At 52.8% G+C, this 19,863-nt stretch overlaps 1 protein-coding gene across 7 annotated transcripts in view; it reads left to right on the forward strand.

The window, feature by feature from the left end:
* MAN2A2 (mannosidase alpha class 2A member 2) overlaps positions 1-18,067 on the forward strand; it is a 22,676-nt gene extending 4,609 nt beyond the window's left edge. The window contains exons 6-25 of one of the 7 annotated variants that reach the window (XM_028495041.2): positions 568-739; positions 1,189-1,316; positions 1,532-1,705; positions 2,067-2,253; positions 4,722-4,899; positions 5,209-5,411; positions 5,617-5,799; positions 5,972-6,086; positions 6,322-6,389; positions 6,556-6,721; positions 7,240-7,476; positions 7,724-7,846; positions 8,142-8,256; positions 8,519-8,652; positions 8,835-8,976; positions 11,325-11,458; positions 11,782-11,856; positions 13,416-13,610; positions 13,819-13,881; positions 14,631-18,067. In XM_028495041.2, coding sequence (XP_028350842.1) covers positions 568-739; positions 1,189-1,316; positions 1,532-1,705; positions 2,067-2,253; positions 4,722-4,899; positions 5,209-5,411; positions 5,617-5,799; positions 5,972-6,086; positions 6,322-6,389; positions 6,556-6,721; positions 7,240-7,476; positions 7,724-7,846; positions 8,142-8,256; positions 8,519-8,652; positions 8,835-8,976; positions 11,325-11,458; positions 11,782-11,856; positions 13,416-13,610; positions 13,819-13,881; positions 14,631-14,783 — 2,945 coding nt within the window. In that variant the 3' untranslated portion in view covers positions 14,784-18,067. Of the gene's footprint in view, positions 1-567; positions 740-1,188; positions 1,317-1,531; positions 1,706-2,066; positions 2,254-4,721; positions 4,900-5,208; positions 5,412-5,616; positions 5,800-5,971; positions 6,087-6,321; positions 6,390-6,555; positions 6,722-7,239; positions 7,477-7,723; positions 7,847-8,141; positions 8,257-8,518; positions 8,653-8,834; positions 8,977-11,324; positions 11,459-11,781; positions 11,857-13,415; positions 13,611-13,770; positions 13,882-14,630 lie in introns of those variants that run through there. The other 6 variants (XM_007108347.4, XM_028495044.2, XM_007108348.4 and 3 more) reach the window with 6 other exon arrangements.
* The last annotated feature ends 1,796 nt before the right edge of the window (positions 18,068-19,863 follow it).

A 19,863-nucleotide genomic window follows, 5' to 3' on the forward strand; every position in this document is an offset into this window, starting at 1 on the left:
TTTTAAGTTTAATTAGGTCCCATTTGTTTAATTTTGTTTTTATTTTCATTACTTTAGGAGGTGGATCAAAAAAGATATTGTTGTGATTTATGTCAGAGACTGTTCTGCCTATGTTTTACTCTAAGTTTTATAGTATTCAGCCTTACATTTAGGTCTTTAATCCATTTTGAGTTTATTTTTGTATATGGTATTAGAGAGTGTTTTAATTTCATTCTTTTACATGTAGTTGTCCAGTTTTCCCAGCACCACTTGTTGAAAAGACTGTCTTTTCTCCATTGTATATTCTTGTTTCCTTTGTCATAGATTAGTTGACCATAGGTGCATGGGTTTATCTTTGGACTTTCTCTCCTGTTTTATTGGTCTATATTTCTGGTTTTGTGCCAGTACCATACTGTTTTGATTACCATAGCTTTGTAGTATAATCTGAAGTCAGGGAGCCTGATTCCTCCCAGCTCTGTTTTTTTTAAGATTGCTTTGTCTGGGGTGGGCTTTCTGATGGCAAAGGTAAGGGCGGGACAGTTGAAGAAGATGGTGGCATCCTCAGGGGACCCTATGTTGGCTCCCCAGGCTGGCTCAAGACCTTTGACAAGTACTACACAGAGCAGACCCAGCACATTCTCAACAACATGGTGTCCAAGCTGCAAGAGGACCCCCGGCGGCGCTTCATCTGGGCAGAAGTCTCCTTCTTTGCCAAGTGGTGGGACAACATCAATGCCCAAAAGAGAGCAGCAGTCCGAAGGCCAGTGCCAGTAGGGGAGGCAGGAGGGCTATCCTCTGGGCCCTAGGATGGGTGTGAAGTCCTCTCCTGGAGCTGCAGGTGCCAAGGTGTCAGGGAGAGGCAAGGGGAACCTTGGCATAGAGGAGGAGTGATGGTAGAGGGGCCAGGAATGAGAAAGCAAGAACTGATTTGAGGGTCACTGGTGTTAGGAGAAATCAAAGTAGTGTGAGCACAGGGAAGAGAAAGCATAGGGCCTGGCCCCTGGAAGCACAGACAGAGGTCCAGGAATAAGCAGAGCCAGGACAGCATGGAGGTTGGCTGGAGAGAGAGGAGGGCGCATGTGTGTTGTCTTGGTCCTGGGTTTGGGTGAACTGGCTCAGTGAGGCCAGTACACACAGGTCCCGGCATCTGGTTGGCAGGACTGAGGAGAGGGTCTCTGCCCCAGGCTGAGTGTGAGTCCTTAACTCCAGGCTGGTGGGAAACGGGCAGCTGGAGATTGCAACAGGTGGCTGGGTAATGCCGGATGAGGCCAACTCCCACTACTTTGCATTGATTGACCAGCTCATTGAGGGACACCAGTGGCTGGAGAAAAACCTCGGTGAGTCCGGGCTCAGCAGTGGGAGTCTGCCCCCATAGCTGGGCCCAGAGGACAGCAGGGGCTCTAAGGCACAAGGATTGGCAGGGGGTGCTTCTTTTCTAGGCTGATTCCACCAGCGTGGGTGTGGTGTGATGGCAAGACGGGATCTGGGGCCCCTGTGCCAGGAGGCCAGGCCTTGAGGCATTCAGGCCTCTGGCTTCCATGCCCCTGCCCAGGTGCAACCCCACGCTCAGGCTGGGCGGTGGACCCCTTTGGATACAGCCCCACCATGCCTTACCTGCTGCGCCGTGCCAACCTGACCAGCATGCTGATTCAGAGGGTACATTATGCTATCAAGAAGCACTTTGCTGCCACCCACAGCCTGGAGTTCATGTGGAGGCAGACCTGGGGTAAGGCCAGGTAGGGTGGAGGGGGCTCACAGCAGTGGTTCCCACTGGGAAAAGGCAGGGATATCAGAAATAAGACCCATCTGTCCTTTAGAGCAGACCAACAAACACTGGTGCAGACCGTCAGAAGCTCTCTCCTTCAGGTTAGGTGGGGATCACGTTGATCTCTGGCCTCTGTAGAGCCTACTGTCTTCTCCTGGAGGAGCTGTGGGCTCCAGAGCCCTCCCTGTGTCCTGACCATTGGCCTGCATGTCCTCTGCAGCCTTAAGTCTAGTTCACGCCTTTAGCTGGAGCAGATCCCCTCCCACCCCCGGCATCCCTGTGCCCAGCTCCAGGGGTTGACTGCTTGGTGTGTTTTCTATAGACTCAGACTCCAGCACAGACATCTTCTGCCACATGATGCCTTTCTACAGCTATGACGTACCCCATACATGCGGCCCGGATCCCAAGATCTGCTGCCAGTTTGATTTCAAGCGCTTGCCTGGGGGGCGCATCAACTGCCCTTGGAAGGTGCCGCCGCGGGCTATCACAGATACAAACGTGGCCGAGAGGTACTTGCTCCCAGACTTGGACTAGGTGTGGTGATGTCATTTTCACTCTGCAGAGGAATTAGGAGACCTGGCTTCTGGTCTGGGCTCTGCTGCATGGGGGCTTCGAGTTCCACATTCATAAAATGGGGGTGGGCTCAGTTGGTGAGTTCAGGCCCAAAGCCCTTGCAGTGACAGTTCCTTTACTGTGTTTTCCTGGAAAACTACAGTGAGTGGCTCTAAGGAACCACGTTTTCCAGAATGGTTTTATTTTTCCAAATGAGTATGTTTTCCAGTGTCCTAACAAACTGTTGGAGCCAGTGGACTGACTCAGAGGCTAATAATTCTCAGATTAGATGCAGTGCCTTACAACCTTCAGTCTGGTATGCCTGCATTAAGCTCAGGCCTCCTGCCTTGGCTTGAAGTCACCCGGGATCCTCAGTGCTCTGTGCACCCAGAATCCCATTCAGATGCACATTCCGTCCCGCCCAACAGCCTCCAGCCTCTGAGAAAACAGACCTGTTCCCTTTGAGAGAATCCTTAGGGACCCCAAAAGATGTTGCTGAAATCAGCTCCTCTGGGAAAAGGTGGATGAAGAGAGAGCTAAACAATTATTTAGCCAGAACTGGACTGGCCTTAAGAATATAACAAGTTTAACGGGTTTTCATGTTGCAATCCTCCAATTTCCATGATGTCCAAGAGGTGAAACACGTGACCAGAAGGGAAATAAAGTGGTCTTTTGTTTCCATAATCCAGAAATCAAAATGCTGATTCCAAGCAAGAATCTAGGGCTTTTAAGGCATGCTTTTTCTGAAAGCAGCAGCTGTGATCTACAGATGCCAGGCCAGGTTTACAGAGAGCAAGTCATGGGAGATAACTTCATTTTCTCCTTTAAATTTATTTATTTAATTTATTTTATTTTTGGCTGCGTTGGGTCTTCCTTGCTGTGCGCGGGCTTTTCTCTGGTCGCGGCGAGTAGGGGCTACTCTTCATTGTGGTACACAGGCTTCTCACTGCGGTGTCTTCTCTTGTTGCAGAGCACGGGCTCTAGGTGCGCAGGCTTCAGTAGTTGTGGCACGACGGCTCAGTAGTTGTGGCACGGGGGCTCAGTAGTTGTAGTGCACGGGCTTAGTTGCTCTGCGGCATGTGGGATCTTCCCGGACCAGGGATTGAACCCGTGTCCCCTGCATTGGCAGGTGGATTCTTAACCACTGTGCCACCAGGGAAGCTCTCATTTTCTCCTTTAAAAGGCTTACAAGGATGATAAACTAGGGGAAGGTGGTATTTGAGGAGTCCTTTCTTGAGAGCGAAATAGAACAGAACAAGCTGCACCAGCATGGCTAAGTACATTATTGGCTGGTTGAACTGTAACACCCATAACATGCCAATTACCAGGCTGGTCTAAAAAGAGAAAGAGGCTTTAATACCACACATCTCTGTTTCTCTGTTAATTACATTAATGACTTGGATGAAAAAGGAAATAATAAATGTTTATGTAGAACAGTGCCAGGCACTGTTCTAAGTGTTTAGCAAATATTAATTCACTCAATTCATTGTAATTCTCATAATACTATGACAGTAGGTACTGATGTTATTCTCATTTTATAGAAACTGAGGCCCAGAGAGGTTAAGTGAGTTGTCCAAGGTCACACAGCTAGTGCATACAGAGCTAGTGTTGGTGTAGCCCGGTCCCCAAGTCCAGGCTCTTCAGTCTAGGGCTGTGCTGCATCACTAACTGGTGGTAAACAAAGCTGGAGTGTCAGAGTCAGGATCCCCAAAGATCTCAGTAGGTTCGGACGTGGGTTGAACCTAACCAGATAAGATTTATTAGATAAATGTAAGGTTCTACCCTTAGCTTCAGCAAACAGAATAAGAAAGTTCAGGATGAGAAAAGATCTTGCTGGGCCGCACACACAGAAAACATGATCACTGATGTCAGCATGGTGGGGTGACAGTGGGGGCTGCCAGACATACCTGTATAAACATACGCTGCTCCCACGGCAGCTGTGGCCAGACTAGGGGGTGTGGCCTGCCTTCCCCCGGACTCCCGTATTCTGCTCTGGGCCCCGCACTCTGGGATCCTGGCAGACGGGCTACTCAAGAGAACTGCTGGTGACTGGATTCTCAACTGCTATGTAGGGACCAAATAGAGGGGCTGGGATTGCAGAGGCTGATGAGAAAGCGCAGGGGAATGTTTGCACATCTTGGATATGTCTGAGGCACCGTCATGGGGAAGGAGGACTGGTTTGTTCTTTGTGGTATCCAAGGGCAGAACTGGGGCCAGGGAATTGAAACCACGCATCAGGAAGAACTCTGTAGTTGTTTGGAGAACACTGGGCTCCCTGGGACTGGGTTTCACCCCATGAGGTATCTACCCGCAAGCCGAGTGACTCTGTGATGAGGATGTATCAGAGGGCTCCTCTCAGGCTGGCTCTGCTCAGGATCCTGTAATGTGAGACTCCATGTGGGGCCCGTCCCCCTTCCCACCGCAGGGCAGGCCTGCTCCTGGACCAGTACAGGAAGAAGTCCCGGCTTTTCCGAAGCAACGTCCTCCTGGTGCCGCTGGGCGACGACTTCCGATATGACAAGCCCCAGGAGTGGGATGCCCAGTTCTTCAACTACCAGCGGCTCTTCGACTTCCTCAACAGCAAGCCTGATCTCCATGTGCAGGTGTGAAGGGACACTCACCAGGGAGGGGGCCTCGGTGGTGCCGCAGCCCAGCCCTTCCTGTGAGGTTTCACGCTCCCTGATACTGCTCCAAAGCAGAGGTTCATTCCCAACTCTGGGCATGGTTTCCCTTTTATGTCACAGTTCTTTCCCAGGTTCCTCAGCTTCTCGAGGTCCAGAAGGTAGGACATATGGTGACTACTCTCTGCATAGGCAAACATCCCTTCACCTAGCCTCCACTGCAGCACTGGGGGGCCACAATTCCCAGAAGACTCTGGAACTGATGGAAGCGGGTTTTTTGGGTCCCCACAGGCCCAGTTTGGCACCCTCTCCGACTATTTTGACGCTCTATACAAGAGGACAGGGGTGGAGCCAGGGGCCCAGCCTCCAGGGTTTCCTGTGCTGAGCGGGGATTTCTTTTCCTACGCGGACCGGGAGGACCATTACTGGACAGGCTATTACACTTCGCGGCCTTTCTACAAGAGCTTGGACCGCGTCCTGGAAGCGCACCTGCGGTGAGACCTGCCCCCCTTCCAGGCTGGAGGGATAGAGTAAGCCTTTGGGGTTTAAGGAGGGGCTGGATTGGCTCAGAAGGGACTAGAAGGGCATGGAGACCAAGACAAGTGGAGAAGGGGTGAAAGTAAGAGGAGTGGCGCTTGCAAAGTGAGGTTGGGCCCTAGGGAGCTGTATGGCAGGAGGCTGACTTCTCTCTCTGGGCAGGGGGGCAGAGATTCTGTACAGCCTGGCTGTGGCTCATGCCCGGCGCTCTGGACTGGCCAGCCAGTACCCGCTCTCGAACTTCGCCCTTCTCACGGAAGCTCGGCGCACACTGGGGCTCTTCCAGCACCACGACGCCATCACTGGCACTGCCAAGGAGGCAGTTGTTGTGGACTATGGGATCAGGTGGGAGCCCTCTCCTCTTCCCCATCAGCTCCACGCCTTGGCCCACCGTCCCACAAGGGAGGATGCACCAGGCAGTCAGTGGGCGGGCCTGCCAAGGGCTCGCCCTGTTGGCAGGTGGACAGTCTCTCAGTGGTCACCTCTCCCATGGTCCCTCTCCTGCCCGCCCTCCCAGGCTTCTGCGCTCCCTTGTCAACCTGAAGCAGGTCATCATTAACGCAGCTCACTATCTGGTGCTGGGGGACAAGAAAAGCTACCACTTTGACCCTGAGTCGCCCTTCCTGCAAATGGTGAGCCCCGCTCCTGTACCTGCTCAGGGGGACCCTCTGGTGTGCAGTCCTGTGCCGAGAACTGTGGTGCGAGGGCGTTGCCCTTCTTTTCCTTCCCAGTCCTGGAGTGAAAGATCTGTGCCTGGCGCAGCTGCTGGTCCCCATCTGGGACACGTTGTGGGGGGTGGGGGGAGGCAAGACTCCGAGTCAGGCCGAGCCCCATGATAGTTCTTTCTTCCCACCCACTTCATTCCAGGATGACACCCGCTTAAATCACGATGCCCTACCAGAGCGCACAGTGATCCAGCTGGATTCCTCACCCAGGTGAGCCAGGCCGAGCCAGGCGTAGAGGCAGAGCCCCTTCCTGGCTCTGGGCACCCTCCCACCCCCACCCTGCCGAACAACTGAGGGATTCTTGGCCTGGCCACTGTTCCTGCTTCCACTGCCCCAGAGCAGCGGCCTCCTGGGTGAGCCTACTTTCTGCTCACAGGTACGTGGTGCTGTTCAACCCACTGGAGCAGGAGCGGCTCAGCGTGGTGTCCCTTCTGGTCAGCTCACCCCGGGTGCGGGTCCTTACAGAGGAGGGTCAGCCCCTGGCCGTGCAGGTCAGCGCGCATTGGAGCTCTGCCACTGACATGGTCCCTGACGTCTACCAGGTGAGGCGGGGGCTTGGCAGGTGGGGCCCGGCCTCAGCCCCCTGTGCTGATCCTTGGCCTCTCCTCGCAGCCTCACACTGCCCACGGACACTGGCTTCCCACCCTCCTGCTTGCAGCCCTCTTAGTCCCCAGGTTGGGGACCAGGGTCTTGGGGAGAGGGGTTGCCCAGAGAACAGTCACTCCTGGGCTTTGAGTTTGTCCTTGAAAAGAAGGGGAAGTTTGGTATAGTATGATAATAGTAAAAATGGCAGTTATGTTGCCCCATCATTTGTTCATTCAACAAATATTTATCGAAAGCTTAAGGTGTGTTTACCATCTCATAGTTTTCCAATACCATTTGAGACTCATGAAAGTCTGACGAGGGGCAAGTAACATCACCTGCGCTTTGGGCGGAGGGCACCGAGGCCCCAGTGGGTGCAGGGACTTTCTCGGGCTCTCAGGGCCAGAACCCCAGGCCTGCTTCCAAGACTGACACCCATGCCGTGGCCCACGCTTCCTCACCCTTCCCGTGCCCGCAGGTGTCTGTGCCCGTCCGCCTGCCGGCGCTGGGCCTGGGCGTGCTGCAGCTGCAGCTGGGTCTGGACGGGCCCCGCACCCTGCCCTCCTCCGTGCGTGTCTACCTGCATGGGCGGCAGCTGTCCGTCAGCAGGCACGAGGCGTTCCCTCTACGCATCATTGACTCTGGCACCAGCGACTTCGCCCTCAGCAACCGCTATATGCAGGTCTGGTTCTCAGGCCTTACCGGGCTCCTCAAGGTAAAGGGCCAGGGGCTGGGAGCCGGAGGAGGGCGCGCGTGTCGGGGGGGTTGTGCGAGCTGCCTCTGGCCCACGAGTGTGCTGCCACCTGTCTCATGGTGGACCCGGGAGTGGGCCGTCTGGGCCCCGAGCTGACAGCACAGGAAAGCAGGGCTGGGCTCCTCGGGGGCAGTTCGTCCACGCCCTCGTGGGGGCGGGCCTGACACGCGGGTGTGGGGCCAGGGGTCAGAGCTGTGTCTCTTGGCAGAGCATCCGAAGGCTGGACGAGGAGCAGGAGCAGCGGGTGGACATGGAGTTCCTCATCTATGGCACCCGCTCGTCCAAAGACAAGAGTGGAGCCTACCTCTTCCTGCCTGATGGCGAGGCCAAGGTACCCTACGGACACCCTGCAAACCCCAGCAGGCCCTGGAGGCCTCAGGAGCGGAGGGCAGGAAGAAGGGCACGGGCCTTCGTCCAGGGCGACCCTGGCTGCCAGGGTGCCTCGCCTGCACTGCCCCTGCGGCGGGTGGGAGACTGAGGAACGTCGCTGGGAGCCTGGGCCCGGCTTGGCCAGGGCTCTCAGCCCAGACCTGCTGGGAACAAGTCCTCCTGCCTGACTGCGGGCCGGCATCTCCCTGCTTTGCTCTCTGTGCCGTGGGTTCAGCAGCCACCTGCTCTTTCCCCAGCCCTACGTCCCCAAGGACCCTCCCGTGCTGCGCATCACGGAAGGCCCTTTCTTCTCAGAGGTGGTGGCCTACTATGAGCACGTTCACCAGGTAGTCCGGCTTTATAACCTGCCAGGTGAGCCCTGCAGAAGAGGAAGGTAGGGAAGGAGGTGCGGGCTCCGTGGGCTGTGACGTGCTTTTCCTTCTGCCTGTTGTCTATTCATGCATCTGTTCCCAACAAACATATCATTTGAGATGGGGATGATTCTTAACTCTCTTGGAGTAGAGCTTGGCCAGAAATGCTGGGAATTGCCCGGGGCTTGGGCACAGCCTCTCCCAGCCCAGTCTCTCAGGCTGTGGCTCACGCCACTCGGCCTCTCCCTTTGTCCTGTGCCCAGGGGTGGAGGGGCTGTCTCTGGACGTGTCATCCCTGGTGGACATCCGGGACTACGTCAACAAGGAGCTGGCCCTGCGCATCCACACAGACATTGACAGCCAGGGCACCTTCTTCACGGACCTCAATGGCTTTCAGGTGATGCCTCAGGCCTGGGGCCCCAGAGACCCCATGGAACAGAACTTGGACTGTGTTTACTGCCTGCATCACAGGCCCTGGCAGGTGATCTGCTCTGACAGAGCAGGAGGAATCGGAGGCAAGAGTGATCGGGGCCCAAATGGTGCCCGGATGCTCTTGATCTCCTGGCCTTGCCCCCTCAGGTGCAGCCCCGGCGGTATCGGAAGAAGCTGCCCCTGCAGGCCAACTTCTACCCCATGCCGGTCATGGCCTGCCTCCAGGACGCACAGAGCCGCCTCACGCTGCATGCTGCCCAGGCCCTGGGCGTCTCCAGCCTCCACGATGGTGAGGGGAGCAGGCGCTGTTCGGGGGGAGAGGGCAAGATCGAGAAGCCCATCCCCGCCACCGAGGCCCGTCCTCTCTGTGGGCCTCGTCGTCTTTCCTGTCCGTCAGTCACACACCAGTGGGAGATGAAAGGAAGGCAGACACCTGCTGTCACCCTCTCCCCTGGTGGAGGCAGCTGTGGAGGTGACTGGGGGTGGGTGGCCTGTTGGATCCCTTCAAGAAGCATCAGGGTATTGAAGGGTGATTTCTTAGCTGAGGTGTGCAGCTACCTTCTCCTGACAGGGATGGTAGTAGGGACAGTTGGAAAAATGTAGTCAGTGTTATAATGAAATATTTAGCAAAGGAGAAAAATACGTCCTGCCTTCCTACCAATGGTCATTAAAAGAGAGAATGACAAAAAAAAAGAGAATGACATTGTTAAGAATCAAAACGAGGGCTTCCCTGGTGGCGCAGTGGTTAAGAATCCACCTGCCAATGCAGGGGACACGGGTTCGAGCCCTGGTCTGGGAAGATCCCACATGCCGCGGAGCAGCTAAGCCCGTGTGCCACAACTGCTGAGCCTGCACTCTACAGCCCGCGAGCCACAACTAGTGAAGCCCGCGCTTCTGGAGCCCATGCTCCCAACGAGAGAAGCCACCGCAATGAGAAGCCTGCGCACTGCAACAAAGAGTAGCCCCCGCTCGATGCAACTAGAGAAAACCCATGCGCAGCAACGAACACCCAATGCAGCCAAACATAAATACATAAATAAATTAAAAAAAAAAAAGAATCAAAACGAGGACATGAGGAGACTGACCTGGAGCTGGTCACACTGGGCCATCCCAGGTGGCTCCCATAGCCTCAGGGTAAAGTGAACAGTTTGTACTTAGTGGCCTCTGAGGCCTTCAGGTCGTCTGTCCTTGGGGCAGAGCCTTTGTGCAGGACTGAGCCAAGAGTACCCAGTCTAGGCTCTGCGGGGCCGGTGGCAAGCACAGTGGGGACCTGACTCCCTGCTGGAAGGCATGAGGCTCTGTTGCCCCTTTGCCCAGTATCACTCTGGTTGTAAAACTCTTAACCCAGCCCAGCGTCCTCCCTTGGTCTCTGCCCTTCTGGAAAACAGTGCCCTAACAGGCGATTGTTTTACATGCCAGGGGTCCATTTTAGGATTTGGTGTGCCTTTCTGTGGTTGCTCAGGGTAAAGACTGAGGAACTACGTAAGTCAGAATCTGGGCTGGGGTGATGGGAGTGCAGATAGAGCCGTCTGTATGGGCTCCTCAAGAGATTCTTGAAAAAAACAGATGCTGGGAAAAATCCTCATTCCAACATATGTCAGCTTTGAGTGAGCCCCTTCCCCAGGCATATTTTTATTTTTTTTAAATTTATTTTTGGCTGCGTTGGGTCTTCGTTGCTGCGCGCAGGCTTTCTCTAGTTGCGGCGAGCGGGGGCTACTCTTCGTCGCGGTGCACGGGCTTCTCATTGGGTGGCTTCTCTTGTTGCAGAGCACGGGCTCTAGGCACGCCAGTTTCAGTAGTTGTGGCACACGGGCTCAGTAGTTGTGGCACATGGGCTCAGTAGCTCTGCAGCCTGTGGGATCTTCCTGGACCAGGGCTCGAACCCATGTCCCCTGCATTGGCAGGCAGATTCTTAACCACTGTGCCATGAGGAATGTCCCCCCAGACATATCTTTAATAGAAAGGAAAGGTTAAGGACTTCCCTGGAGATCCAGTGGTTAAGACTCCACACTTCCGATGCAGGGGGCGTGGGTTCGATTCCTGGTCGGGGAACTAAGATCCCACATGCCGTGTGCGGTGCAGCCAAAAAAGCAAAGGATCCTTTGCCATCTCTCGTCTGCAGGGCAACCCCAAATAACACCTAATCTGAACCTCTGCCTGTTATGCCATCTGGCTGTCCTCTTGCTCCCTCCTTTTGACAGATGTGGCAGGCAGACCTGGAGTCTGTCCCCACATAGAACCAGGGCCGGAAGCGTGTGTTCCAGTCACAACAAAATCCGTCCCACCTGAGAAAACCTGCCCTGGGTCAGGGCCTCTGCAGCAGCTGCTGATGGCTGTTGTGTTTGCTGCTCACTTTGTTGTATGTGGCCAGCCTAGAGATGGTTCTCTGCCTGGGCACCCGGGCCAGCCCCCACTCCTGAGCCGCGGAGCACGGGCAGTGAACTGCCAGGGTCACAGTCCTTCACTCAGCCCCTTCCAGCTCTAGGTTCCACGGCGGCTTTGTGCCCTGAGTGACTCAGCTTCCAACCAGTTCCCTGGGCTCTTCCCTTGGGGCTTTGGTGGGCTGCTGCTTCCAGAGGTCGATGTCTGCTTGGGGGTGAGACAGGCAGGCTGGGGGCTCACAGCTAACTTCCCTAGGCCAGCTGGAGGTGATCTTGGACCGGCGACTAATGCAGGACGACAACCGGGGCCTGGGCCAAGGGCTCAAGGACAACAAGAGAACATGCAGCCATTTCCGTCTCCTGTTGGAACGGCGAACCCTGGGCAGGGAGGTAAGTTCTGGGCCTCCCCCTAGGGAGCCAGGTCAGGCTAGGCCCCGTGGGTGGCCCTGGGGTTCCAGCCTAGGGCTTGGGGAGTGTACTAGAGGTGGGCAAGGGTAGCAAGAGTAGGGCCTGATTCCCGGGTTGGTGGGGAAGCGAGTCTGATGCTTTGCTGCTCCATCTCATGCAGCCTGGCACCTCCCTCTCCACAGCACCCTGTCGCCTGTGCCCTCCTCGTGCTCATCTCCCACCTTCCCTCCCACCCCCGCCCCTGCGTCCTCTAACCTGCTCTGCTCCTGCCCTGCTCATCTCATGGCTTTCTTTGCCCCCACCAGCCTGGCTTTTTCTCCAAACTGGCAGCCATGTTTAGGGGCTTGATCTTTCACAGCAGCAGGAGCGGGCACCGAGAGGTAAGGGCCAGCAATGGGGTGTTGAACTAGTGTTAGTTCTTTGTAGCTGGAGTTGGAGCTGGTGGATTGCAGAGCCTGCTGCTCCATCTCCCTGTCTGGGGCTCAGTCATTCACTCATCAAATAACCGCTGGGCACCCGCTATGCTGTAAGGACTGAGAGGGCCGCAAATGCATAAGATACTGCCTCAGAGCTCTAGGAATTGACTCGTCAGTATGGGTGGGGGCCAAGCTATGTGTGTGAAAATATAAGGTCAAAAAGGGGTATGTCCACTGGTCCTGAGGAGTGAGAGAACTTAGTGGGCCAAGGGGATCAAGGACAGCTTCCTGGAGGAGGTGTCATCCACGCACGTCTTTGATGAGTGGGGATCTGCCCTACACACTTGAACTGAGGCACAGGGTGGGAGGCAGGAAGGAACGTGAATGGGAAGAGCCGTGAGTTCACTCGGCTAGACCAGAGCCGCCTGTGCAGTGTGATAGCCACTAGCCACGTGTGGCCACTTAAACGTATTAAGACAAAACACAGTAACCAATTTGATTCTTCATTCAAACTGGCCACATTTCAAGTGGCTCAGTGGCCACAAGTGGTTAGTAGCTGCTGTGCTAGTGCAGATATAGCATATTTCCCTCATTGCAGAAAGTTCTAGTGGCCAGTGCTGGGCTGCCATGGGGGTAGGTTGGGGCAGACTGTAGAGGGCCTTCGGTGCCTGGCGAAGAGTCTGGACTTCCTCCTGGAGGCCAGTGAGGGATCTGAGCTGGGAGAACACTGTTGGGACTTTGCCCTAAGCATGTCACTCCCACAGCAGGGACTCAGGTGGATCTTCAGGGAGACCGGAGGTAGGGGTGACAGCTTAAAGGCTGTTCAAGCAGGAAATTTTGGTGGCTTGAAATGAGCCATGGGAGGGAGAAGCCGGGGGTGGACGTGAGGACACTGCCGAGGTGGGAATGGAGATCGTGGCTGAGGGAAGTGCGGGATTCTGGACAGTAGGAAGGTGGGTGGTGCTAAGAGGAGAAATCCAGAATATGGAAGAGTAGCCGCCGTAGAGGAACGTCCAGCTTAGGCCCGTGAGTGTGACGTCTAGGTCAGCCATCTAAGGAGTAGTCCTCAGTCAGCACAGCTGTCGGGACTGCCGGGCCCGAGCATCAGGGCTGGTGCTGTGGATACGGGGTCGAGCTTGAAGCCGCAGGGTTGCCCCAGAGACTTTCTCCATCAGAGGCCCATCCTCCATGGTGATGCATCTGTCTGTCTGTCTTCCATTCTTCTCCCTGCACTGAGAATCTCTATGTGACAGGAGATGTTGCTTATGGGAGTGTGTGACTCACGATGGTGTTGTGGAAGCAGAAAGCCTCCATAGTTAGAGGAGCGCTGGCCTGGTGAGGTAGCCCTTCCTAAGCTGTGTGAGGTGGGAAGTGACCGCATTTGAAAGAGTCCTGGAGTCAGGCACCCCTTGTATCCAGACACATCAGGGAAGCTCTCTCCAAAGAAACTGACCTGGATGTGCTTTTATCCTCCTGCTCCCCCCATTCCACTTCCTCACCCACGTCTCGGGCCAATCTTTCAGGTCCAAGATGGCCCCTCTACCAGCTACCCGTCCCTCCTCAGTCACCTGACTTCCATGTACCTGAACACCCCTGTGCTCGCCCTGCCCGTGGCCAAGAGGCAGCCCCCAGGCCCTGCTCTGTGCTCATTTCGTCCTCTGGCCTCCTCTCTGCCCTGTGACTTCCACCTGCTCAACCTGCGGACGCTCCAGGCAGAGGTGAGTGTCCCGCTCAGTGCTGACCCTCCGGGGCGGACCCTGCCCCTCCTCGCCCAGACTCCTCCCCGTCCCAGCCCTGCCTGCCGGGCAGAGGTGCTGCTACACCTGTGAGCCCTGCAGAGACCCCCCTCTCCCCACTGCCCTGTGTGTCTGTCACCAGGATGATAGCTTGCCCTCAGCCGAAACCGCGCTCCTCTTACACCGCAAGGGTTTTGACTGTGGCCTTGAGGCCAAGAACTTGGGCTTCAACTGTACCACAAGCCAAGGCAAGGTGAGCAGGGCCCAGGTGCGGGAAGGGAGAGGAGGGCAAGGGAAACAGAGCACTGGGGATGGCAAGCTGCGAGCTTGGTGAGGCGGCAGTGAGGGGGGAGGTGGCAGGGTTATTCTGGGGCTTAATGGAGAGCAAGGGAGAAGCTGTTGACATGTGTTTTCAAAGCTTCTGAGGCCTGGGAGGGGCCAGTTCCAGACAAGGTGTCCAGGTGGAGAACTTCTGTTTCATGTGTACGGACCTCTGTCAAACAAATGGAAACACCAGGAATTAAAAACTAAGAGCCATCATACTCTGTTCATTGTTTAAGCCAGCAAAGGCTGGCACTGATAAATGCCTCTGTGTGCTGGGCACCAGTGATTCAGAAGTGAATCAAGATATGGTCCCCGCTGGGAGTTCCCTGGCAGCCCAGTGGTTAGGACTCAGTGATTTCACTGCCTTGGGCCAGGTTCAATCCCTGGTTGGGGAACTAGGATCCCGTAAACCGCATGGCACGGCCAAAAAATAAATAAATAAAACCGCAAAAGACATGGTCCCTCTCCTCAAAGAGCTCACAGCTCAGTGCAGCAGTTCCTACCCCTAAGGTCTGTGGACAGGCTTCAGGGTTGCGCAGACTCACCTGTGTATGTAGGCACCTTGCTGCGGAGAGGCCCATAGCTTCTGTGAGATTCATACAAGTTATATAGAGGAAGAGCAGCAGCATCTGGTGTGTCAGCCCCAGCACTGCCCTGTGCCTTCTCTCCTCCCCACAGGTGGCCCTGGGGAGCCTCTTCCGTGGCTTGGATGTGGTTTTCCTGCAGCCAACCTCCTTGACATTGCTGTACCCCCTGGCCTCGCCCTCCAACAGCACTGACATCTATTTGGAGCCCATGGAGATCGCCACCTTTCGCCTCCGCCTGGGCTAGGGCTTCTTGTGGCCTGAAGAGCAAGTTCATCCACAGAGACGGCCTTTTCACATAAGATCGGGTTGGACAAGCCACCCCGGGTCTCCTGTCCTGATCTACCTCTCAGAACTGTGACAGACTGGGCTCTGCCCTCATTTTCTCTTTATCTTTGCTTCTGTGTTCGGGGGCAACCCACAGCCCAGCGTTGGGTGGATCGGGCAGGCGCCAGTGAGATGTAGGAGAGAAGGCCCTTGGTCAGAGTGGGTGGTGCCAGCCTCTGCTTTGGGTTGTGCGTGTCCACCTAGTTGGGTGCAGGCTCAGGCACCCATCCTTTCCCCTGAATGGGATGGAGGAGAAGCAGGGGAGCCTGAGTGGGTCATAGCCCAGCGTCAGGGTCACAGTAGGCAAGAGCTGGCTCTAGGGGAGTCCTGTGGTTGTGTAAGGACTGTATGTCCTGGTGTGACAAGCAGGAGTAGAGCGATGCCAGGAGGAGGGGGCTGGGGACCGAGAGTTAGCAGTGGGGTGGAGGAGTAGAAGGGATCGCTGCTTTCTGTGACGGCTCCACTCTTAGTGCTCCCTGACCCTCACGCCCTGGCCAGGCGCTGCAGTGTGGCAGGAAGGACTCGTGAAGACTGTCATGACTGGAGGTCATAGGACACTTCAGGTACCAAAACCCCATCTCAGACTGGGCACTTGGTCTGTGTGTTTATTTGTGGAATGGTGGCAGAGGCCACCCTACTTGACTCCTCTTTGGTTCCTGCACTCTGTACACCACTGTCCCGAAGGGCTGCTTCCCATCATGGGGGCGTTTGATCGGGCATATTTCCTTTCCCCGGAAAGAAAATGAAGCCTCCAACTTGCGGTGGGCAGCTCAAGAAAGCTTTCGTCATCATTCCTACAGTCAGCCCTGAAGCTTCGCCTTGTTCATCCTTCGACAGAAGTATTCAGTTCCTGGCGCGGGGACTAAGGAGATGTACACTAAATTAGGAGGCACCGTGGCTGCTCATTAGCCTTCACTGCAGCTTCGATTATTAGAAAAAAATTTATGATAGTCTCTAGAGACGCTGAAACGATATTTGGTAAAATTTAAAATCTATCCCTTATTAAACTCTTAGTAAGTTAAGATTACAAAGAAACATCCTAACCTAGATAAAGGTGTCTCTATCTGAAACCAACAGTCAGTGGCATTCTAAAGAGTCAGATACCACCGGCATTCCCAGTAAAGTCAGAAATTAGTCAAGGACATACTGTTATTTAGCTGTGTTCTGGCACTACTAACCCCTGCAGTGTGGCAGATGAGAGAGATGAGGAAGGGTTACAGGACGGCCGACCTGTACAATCCAACAGGATCAGCTGAAGACCTTAACAGAGCAAACAAGGCACATCACATTTCTATAAAGCTTCTGGTTCTCTCCAAATCAGCTCATAAATTCAGTGTATTCCAGTGAGATTGGATACTTTTTGGAATTTAATGGGTTCTAACGTTCATTTGGAGGAGTAAATGTGTGAGAATGCCAAGAAAATTCTGAATGACGGTGAGTCCGGGACGGTGGTGCTCAGGTGGGTAAAAGACACTTGTCCTACGAGATTTCCCAGGGGACTCTTGACTGACCCTGAGTTCAGTCAGTGTGACCTGGAGTGGGATCAGACTGCTGGAACCAAAGGGAGAGCCTAGCATCAGGCCCAGGTGTGAGGGGATTTGGTACAGGACCCAAGGAGTATTTTAAGTGGGAAAAAGATGGACGATTTAATAAAGAGTACTTTAAGATAACTGCCTATCTATTAAAGTAAGAGTTCTCTACCTCACAGTTTCCACAAAAATTAGCTCTAGAGAGAAAAAACAAAAAAATTACAGAATTACTGAGGAAAATATAGGATATTTTTATACCTTTGGTGTGGGAAGGTCTTTTCTAAACAACATGAAACCTAAAAGATATAATAAGGGAGAAGATAAACATTTTACCACCAAAAATATATTGGAAGTTTGTATATGATGGAAACCACCAAGCTTAAAACACAAATGACAGATTTGGGAGAAAATATTTGCAGCACTTCAAAAATTGGTGAGTACAGTTACTTTAGGAGAATAGCTTGCTTTGGGCTCCTTGGAGCAAGTCACTGGAGCCTGCTAAGCAGCGATCTAAAGATCCAGCAGTGACCAGCTGAGTTCTTCCAGGTCATCCAAGGGCATTGCTGCCAGCACCAGGCCAGAGCGCATGGAATCCTGTCTATATCATAGTGAAAGAATGAAGATTATCAGTGTGAAGTGCTTAGCACAGTGCCTGGTACATATAAGAGCTCAGTAAATATGAACTATAATCATATTAGTAAAGGATTCTAAGCGGTTACACTATAGCAGGTGTTATTTGCAAGTATAATGTAATTTGTAATCAAATGATAAGGGAGAATCTGTGAACCCCTGAGGAAATTAGCAGAATAAAGGCTGTTCTCTCTGGAGGTCTTAGATGTGCAGTGAAGTTATTCATCTGCCAGGAACTGAAATGTTTACTCCTACACACTGGCCTTTTAGAACTCCATAAGGCAGCATTGCTCAAGGTGTGGTCCAGAATCACCAGAATTCCTTGTTGAAAGTCCAGCTTCCTGGCCTGCCCTGACTGGGGCTCCTCCTTCAGCCTGCAGGCTGAAATGGGCATCTGTGCGGCAGAGCCACGGATCCCGGAGACAGACCAGTAACAAGAACAAAAACAAAAACCCTCCCTTAGTGCACGAGAGGAGAGACAGATTCCTTGGCAGAACCTATTGGACTAATCTCTGGGAGGAGGGGCCAAAGAATCTGCATTCTTATCAAGCTCCCAGGTGAGTCTTCTGCACACGTAATTTGGAAAGGGGCCTGCTATTTTAAGGCTAGCAGCAACCGTTTCCCACGGGGCTTTGACCCTGAGGCCTCACAGTTCTGAGGGTTACATCAAAACCGGAACCGGATCCCTTATATATACTTGAGAAGGTGTTTGCAGTTCAGGAAAGTGGATTACTTGTGCTTGATTGAAATATTTTGAATATACTTTTCAGCTTCCATTTCTTAAAGGACACTCAATTTTACAGTTATTTAGATCCCATTTGTTGAAGGTATTATTGTCTTATGAACTCTGATAACTGTACCATCTCCATTCTGACAGACTTCCCTTTATGGTATCAAGTAGGAAAAAAGATATCTCTTTTGCCCTTTGTAGAAAAATGCACCTTTCCAGTTCAAAAATGTTTAAAAATTAAATTATGTGTATATGTAATTCAGTTTATAAAATGTGATGTGCAGAAAACTACAGCCTTTGTAGAGACCATAGGCTAAAGTGTTGGTCTGTTTCTTAGATCCATGCCTGGAGTTAAGAATATAAGTAAATTAACCTATAAACCATACTCTGGAATTGGAAAGAACTTAGAAATCATTGTGTCAATATAATTTGATAATCTGACACACAATTTCTAATAAGCTATTTTTGAGTGTTTCTTAAAAAAAATAATCAAGGACCTTAGGAGTAAGGGAGAACTCAGGCGGAAAGAGTGAGCCCAGGGGGCAGACACCCTTTGCCCCAAGAGGGCCTGCTTTCAATGCAAGATCCTCCGTTAAGTAATACGGAATTTCTCTTCAATTACAAACATGTATGATGTTAGTTCTAGAAGGGCACATAGAGGCCATTTAGTCCAACCCTCTCATTTTACTAATGAGGAACTGAGACCCACAGAGGTTACATGAACTCACCTATGTCAGTGGCAAAGCCAATTAAATGTTCTTTCCGGTATGCAATATCAATACCAGGTTATTGAACAAATCAATTTTCAGTGACATACATTAAAAAATAAAATAAAATGGAACCAGGACATAACAGAAGCAACTTCAGCCACCGGAAATGGATAGGATTCTGTTCCTCTCTGCAACTCTCCATCCATAGAATCATACTGTTTCCATGAAGAAGGGAGGGCTGTATGGCCAGCTGGAACCATGAAGAGAAAGGCAGACTCAAACTCTAAGAGCTGAGTCCCCCCAAGCAGGTTGGGCCAGGCCCACACAGTGCTCTGATTTGGCTTGCCTAGGGGATGGGTATGACCTGTGTGGAGAGAGTGGCATCTTTACCTGAAATTGACCTGCTTACCACACTCTCTGTCACTGTGGTTAGCTAATGACACTTATGCCCTCACAGAGAAAGGAAATCATAGTCTGGGTGGTAGGAATGAGGCTAACCATCCAAAAGAGAGATCTGAACTAAATTTTTGTTTCTCCCTAACAAAAATGCGTACAAACACTTCAAGGAGCAATTCTCATAGAAAAAAAAAAAAGATAAACGAGAGACCAGATCCTTCACAACAAACCTCAATTTTACTTAGGGTCAGTGGGAAATCTGATTTGATCATAGTAGTTGCCAGGACCAAGTGCTGCAAAGAGTGTCCATCCATTCTGGCTTCTGACTTAGACCTCCCTAGTTGAGAATAAACCTGGAAGGAAAGAACTCTGAAATTAGGTAGTCTAGGCACAGGAAGCCTATGTGGGGTTGGGGATGAGGGCTCCTTGGCATTTGGAACATGACAGGGATGAAGATGTAAGACACAGCACTGGGTGTGGAGGCCTAAGAAGCTCAGTGGAGGAAAGACAGGTTTTCTTGTCAGAATGCCTGGGGACTTGCATTCAAACTAGATAAGTAAGCACACCTGTACTGCTGCCCCCTCAACTCCTAATGCCTAAGAATGCTAAACAAAATATGAAAAATGGAAAAGCAAGGGACTTCCCTGGTGGTCCAGTGGTTAAGACTCCGTGCTCCCAATGCAGGGGGCCTGGGTTTGATCCCTGGTTGGGGAACTGGATCCCACACGCATGCCGCAACTAAGACCCGGAGCAGCCAAAATAAATATATATTTTTTTAATGTAAAAGCATGGTCATACTCGAAACAAGAGGAAATCTCCTTTGACTAAGAATGGAGAGAACAGCTACAGCCATGAACAGAAGACGAGGCCATGCAGCTCCAGAGAAATGGAGACCAGTTAGGGACAGATCCTCGGAGTGGCCAGGAATCTCTTTGTTGTCATTCTAATTCTAGGCCGGAAGTAAACCTTTTGATTCCCAGCCCAGCAAAAGCCAAACTAAGCATA

The sequence above is a fragment of the Physeter macrocephalus genome, chromosome 11 (assembly GCF_002837175.3).
Source record: "Physeter macrocephalus isolate SW-GA chromosome 11, ASM283717v5, whole genome shotgun sequence".
In the NCBI taxonomy this organism is placed as follows: Eukaryota; Metazoa; Chordata; class Mammalia; order Artiodactyla; family Physeteridae; genus Physeter; species Physeter macrocephalus.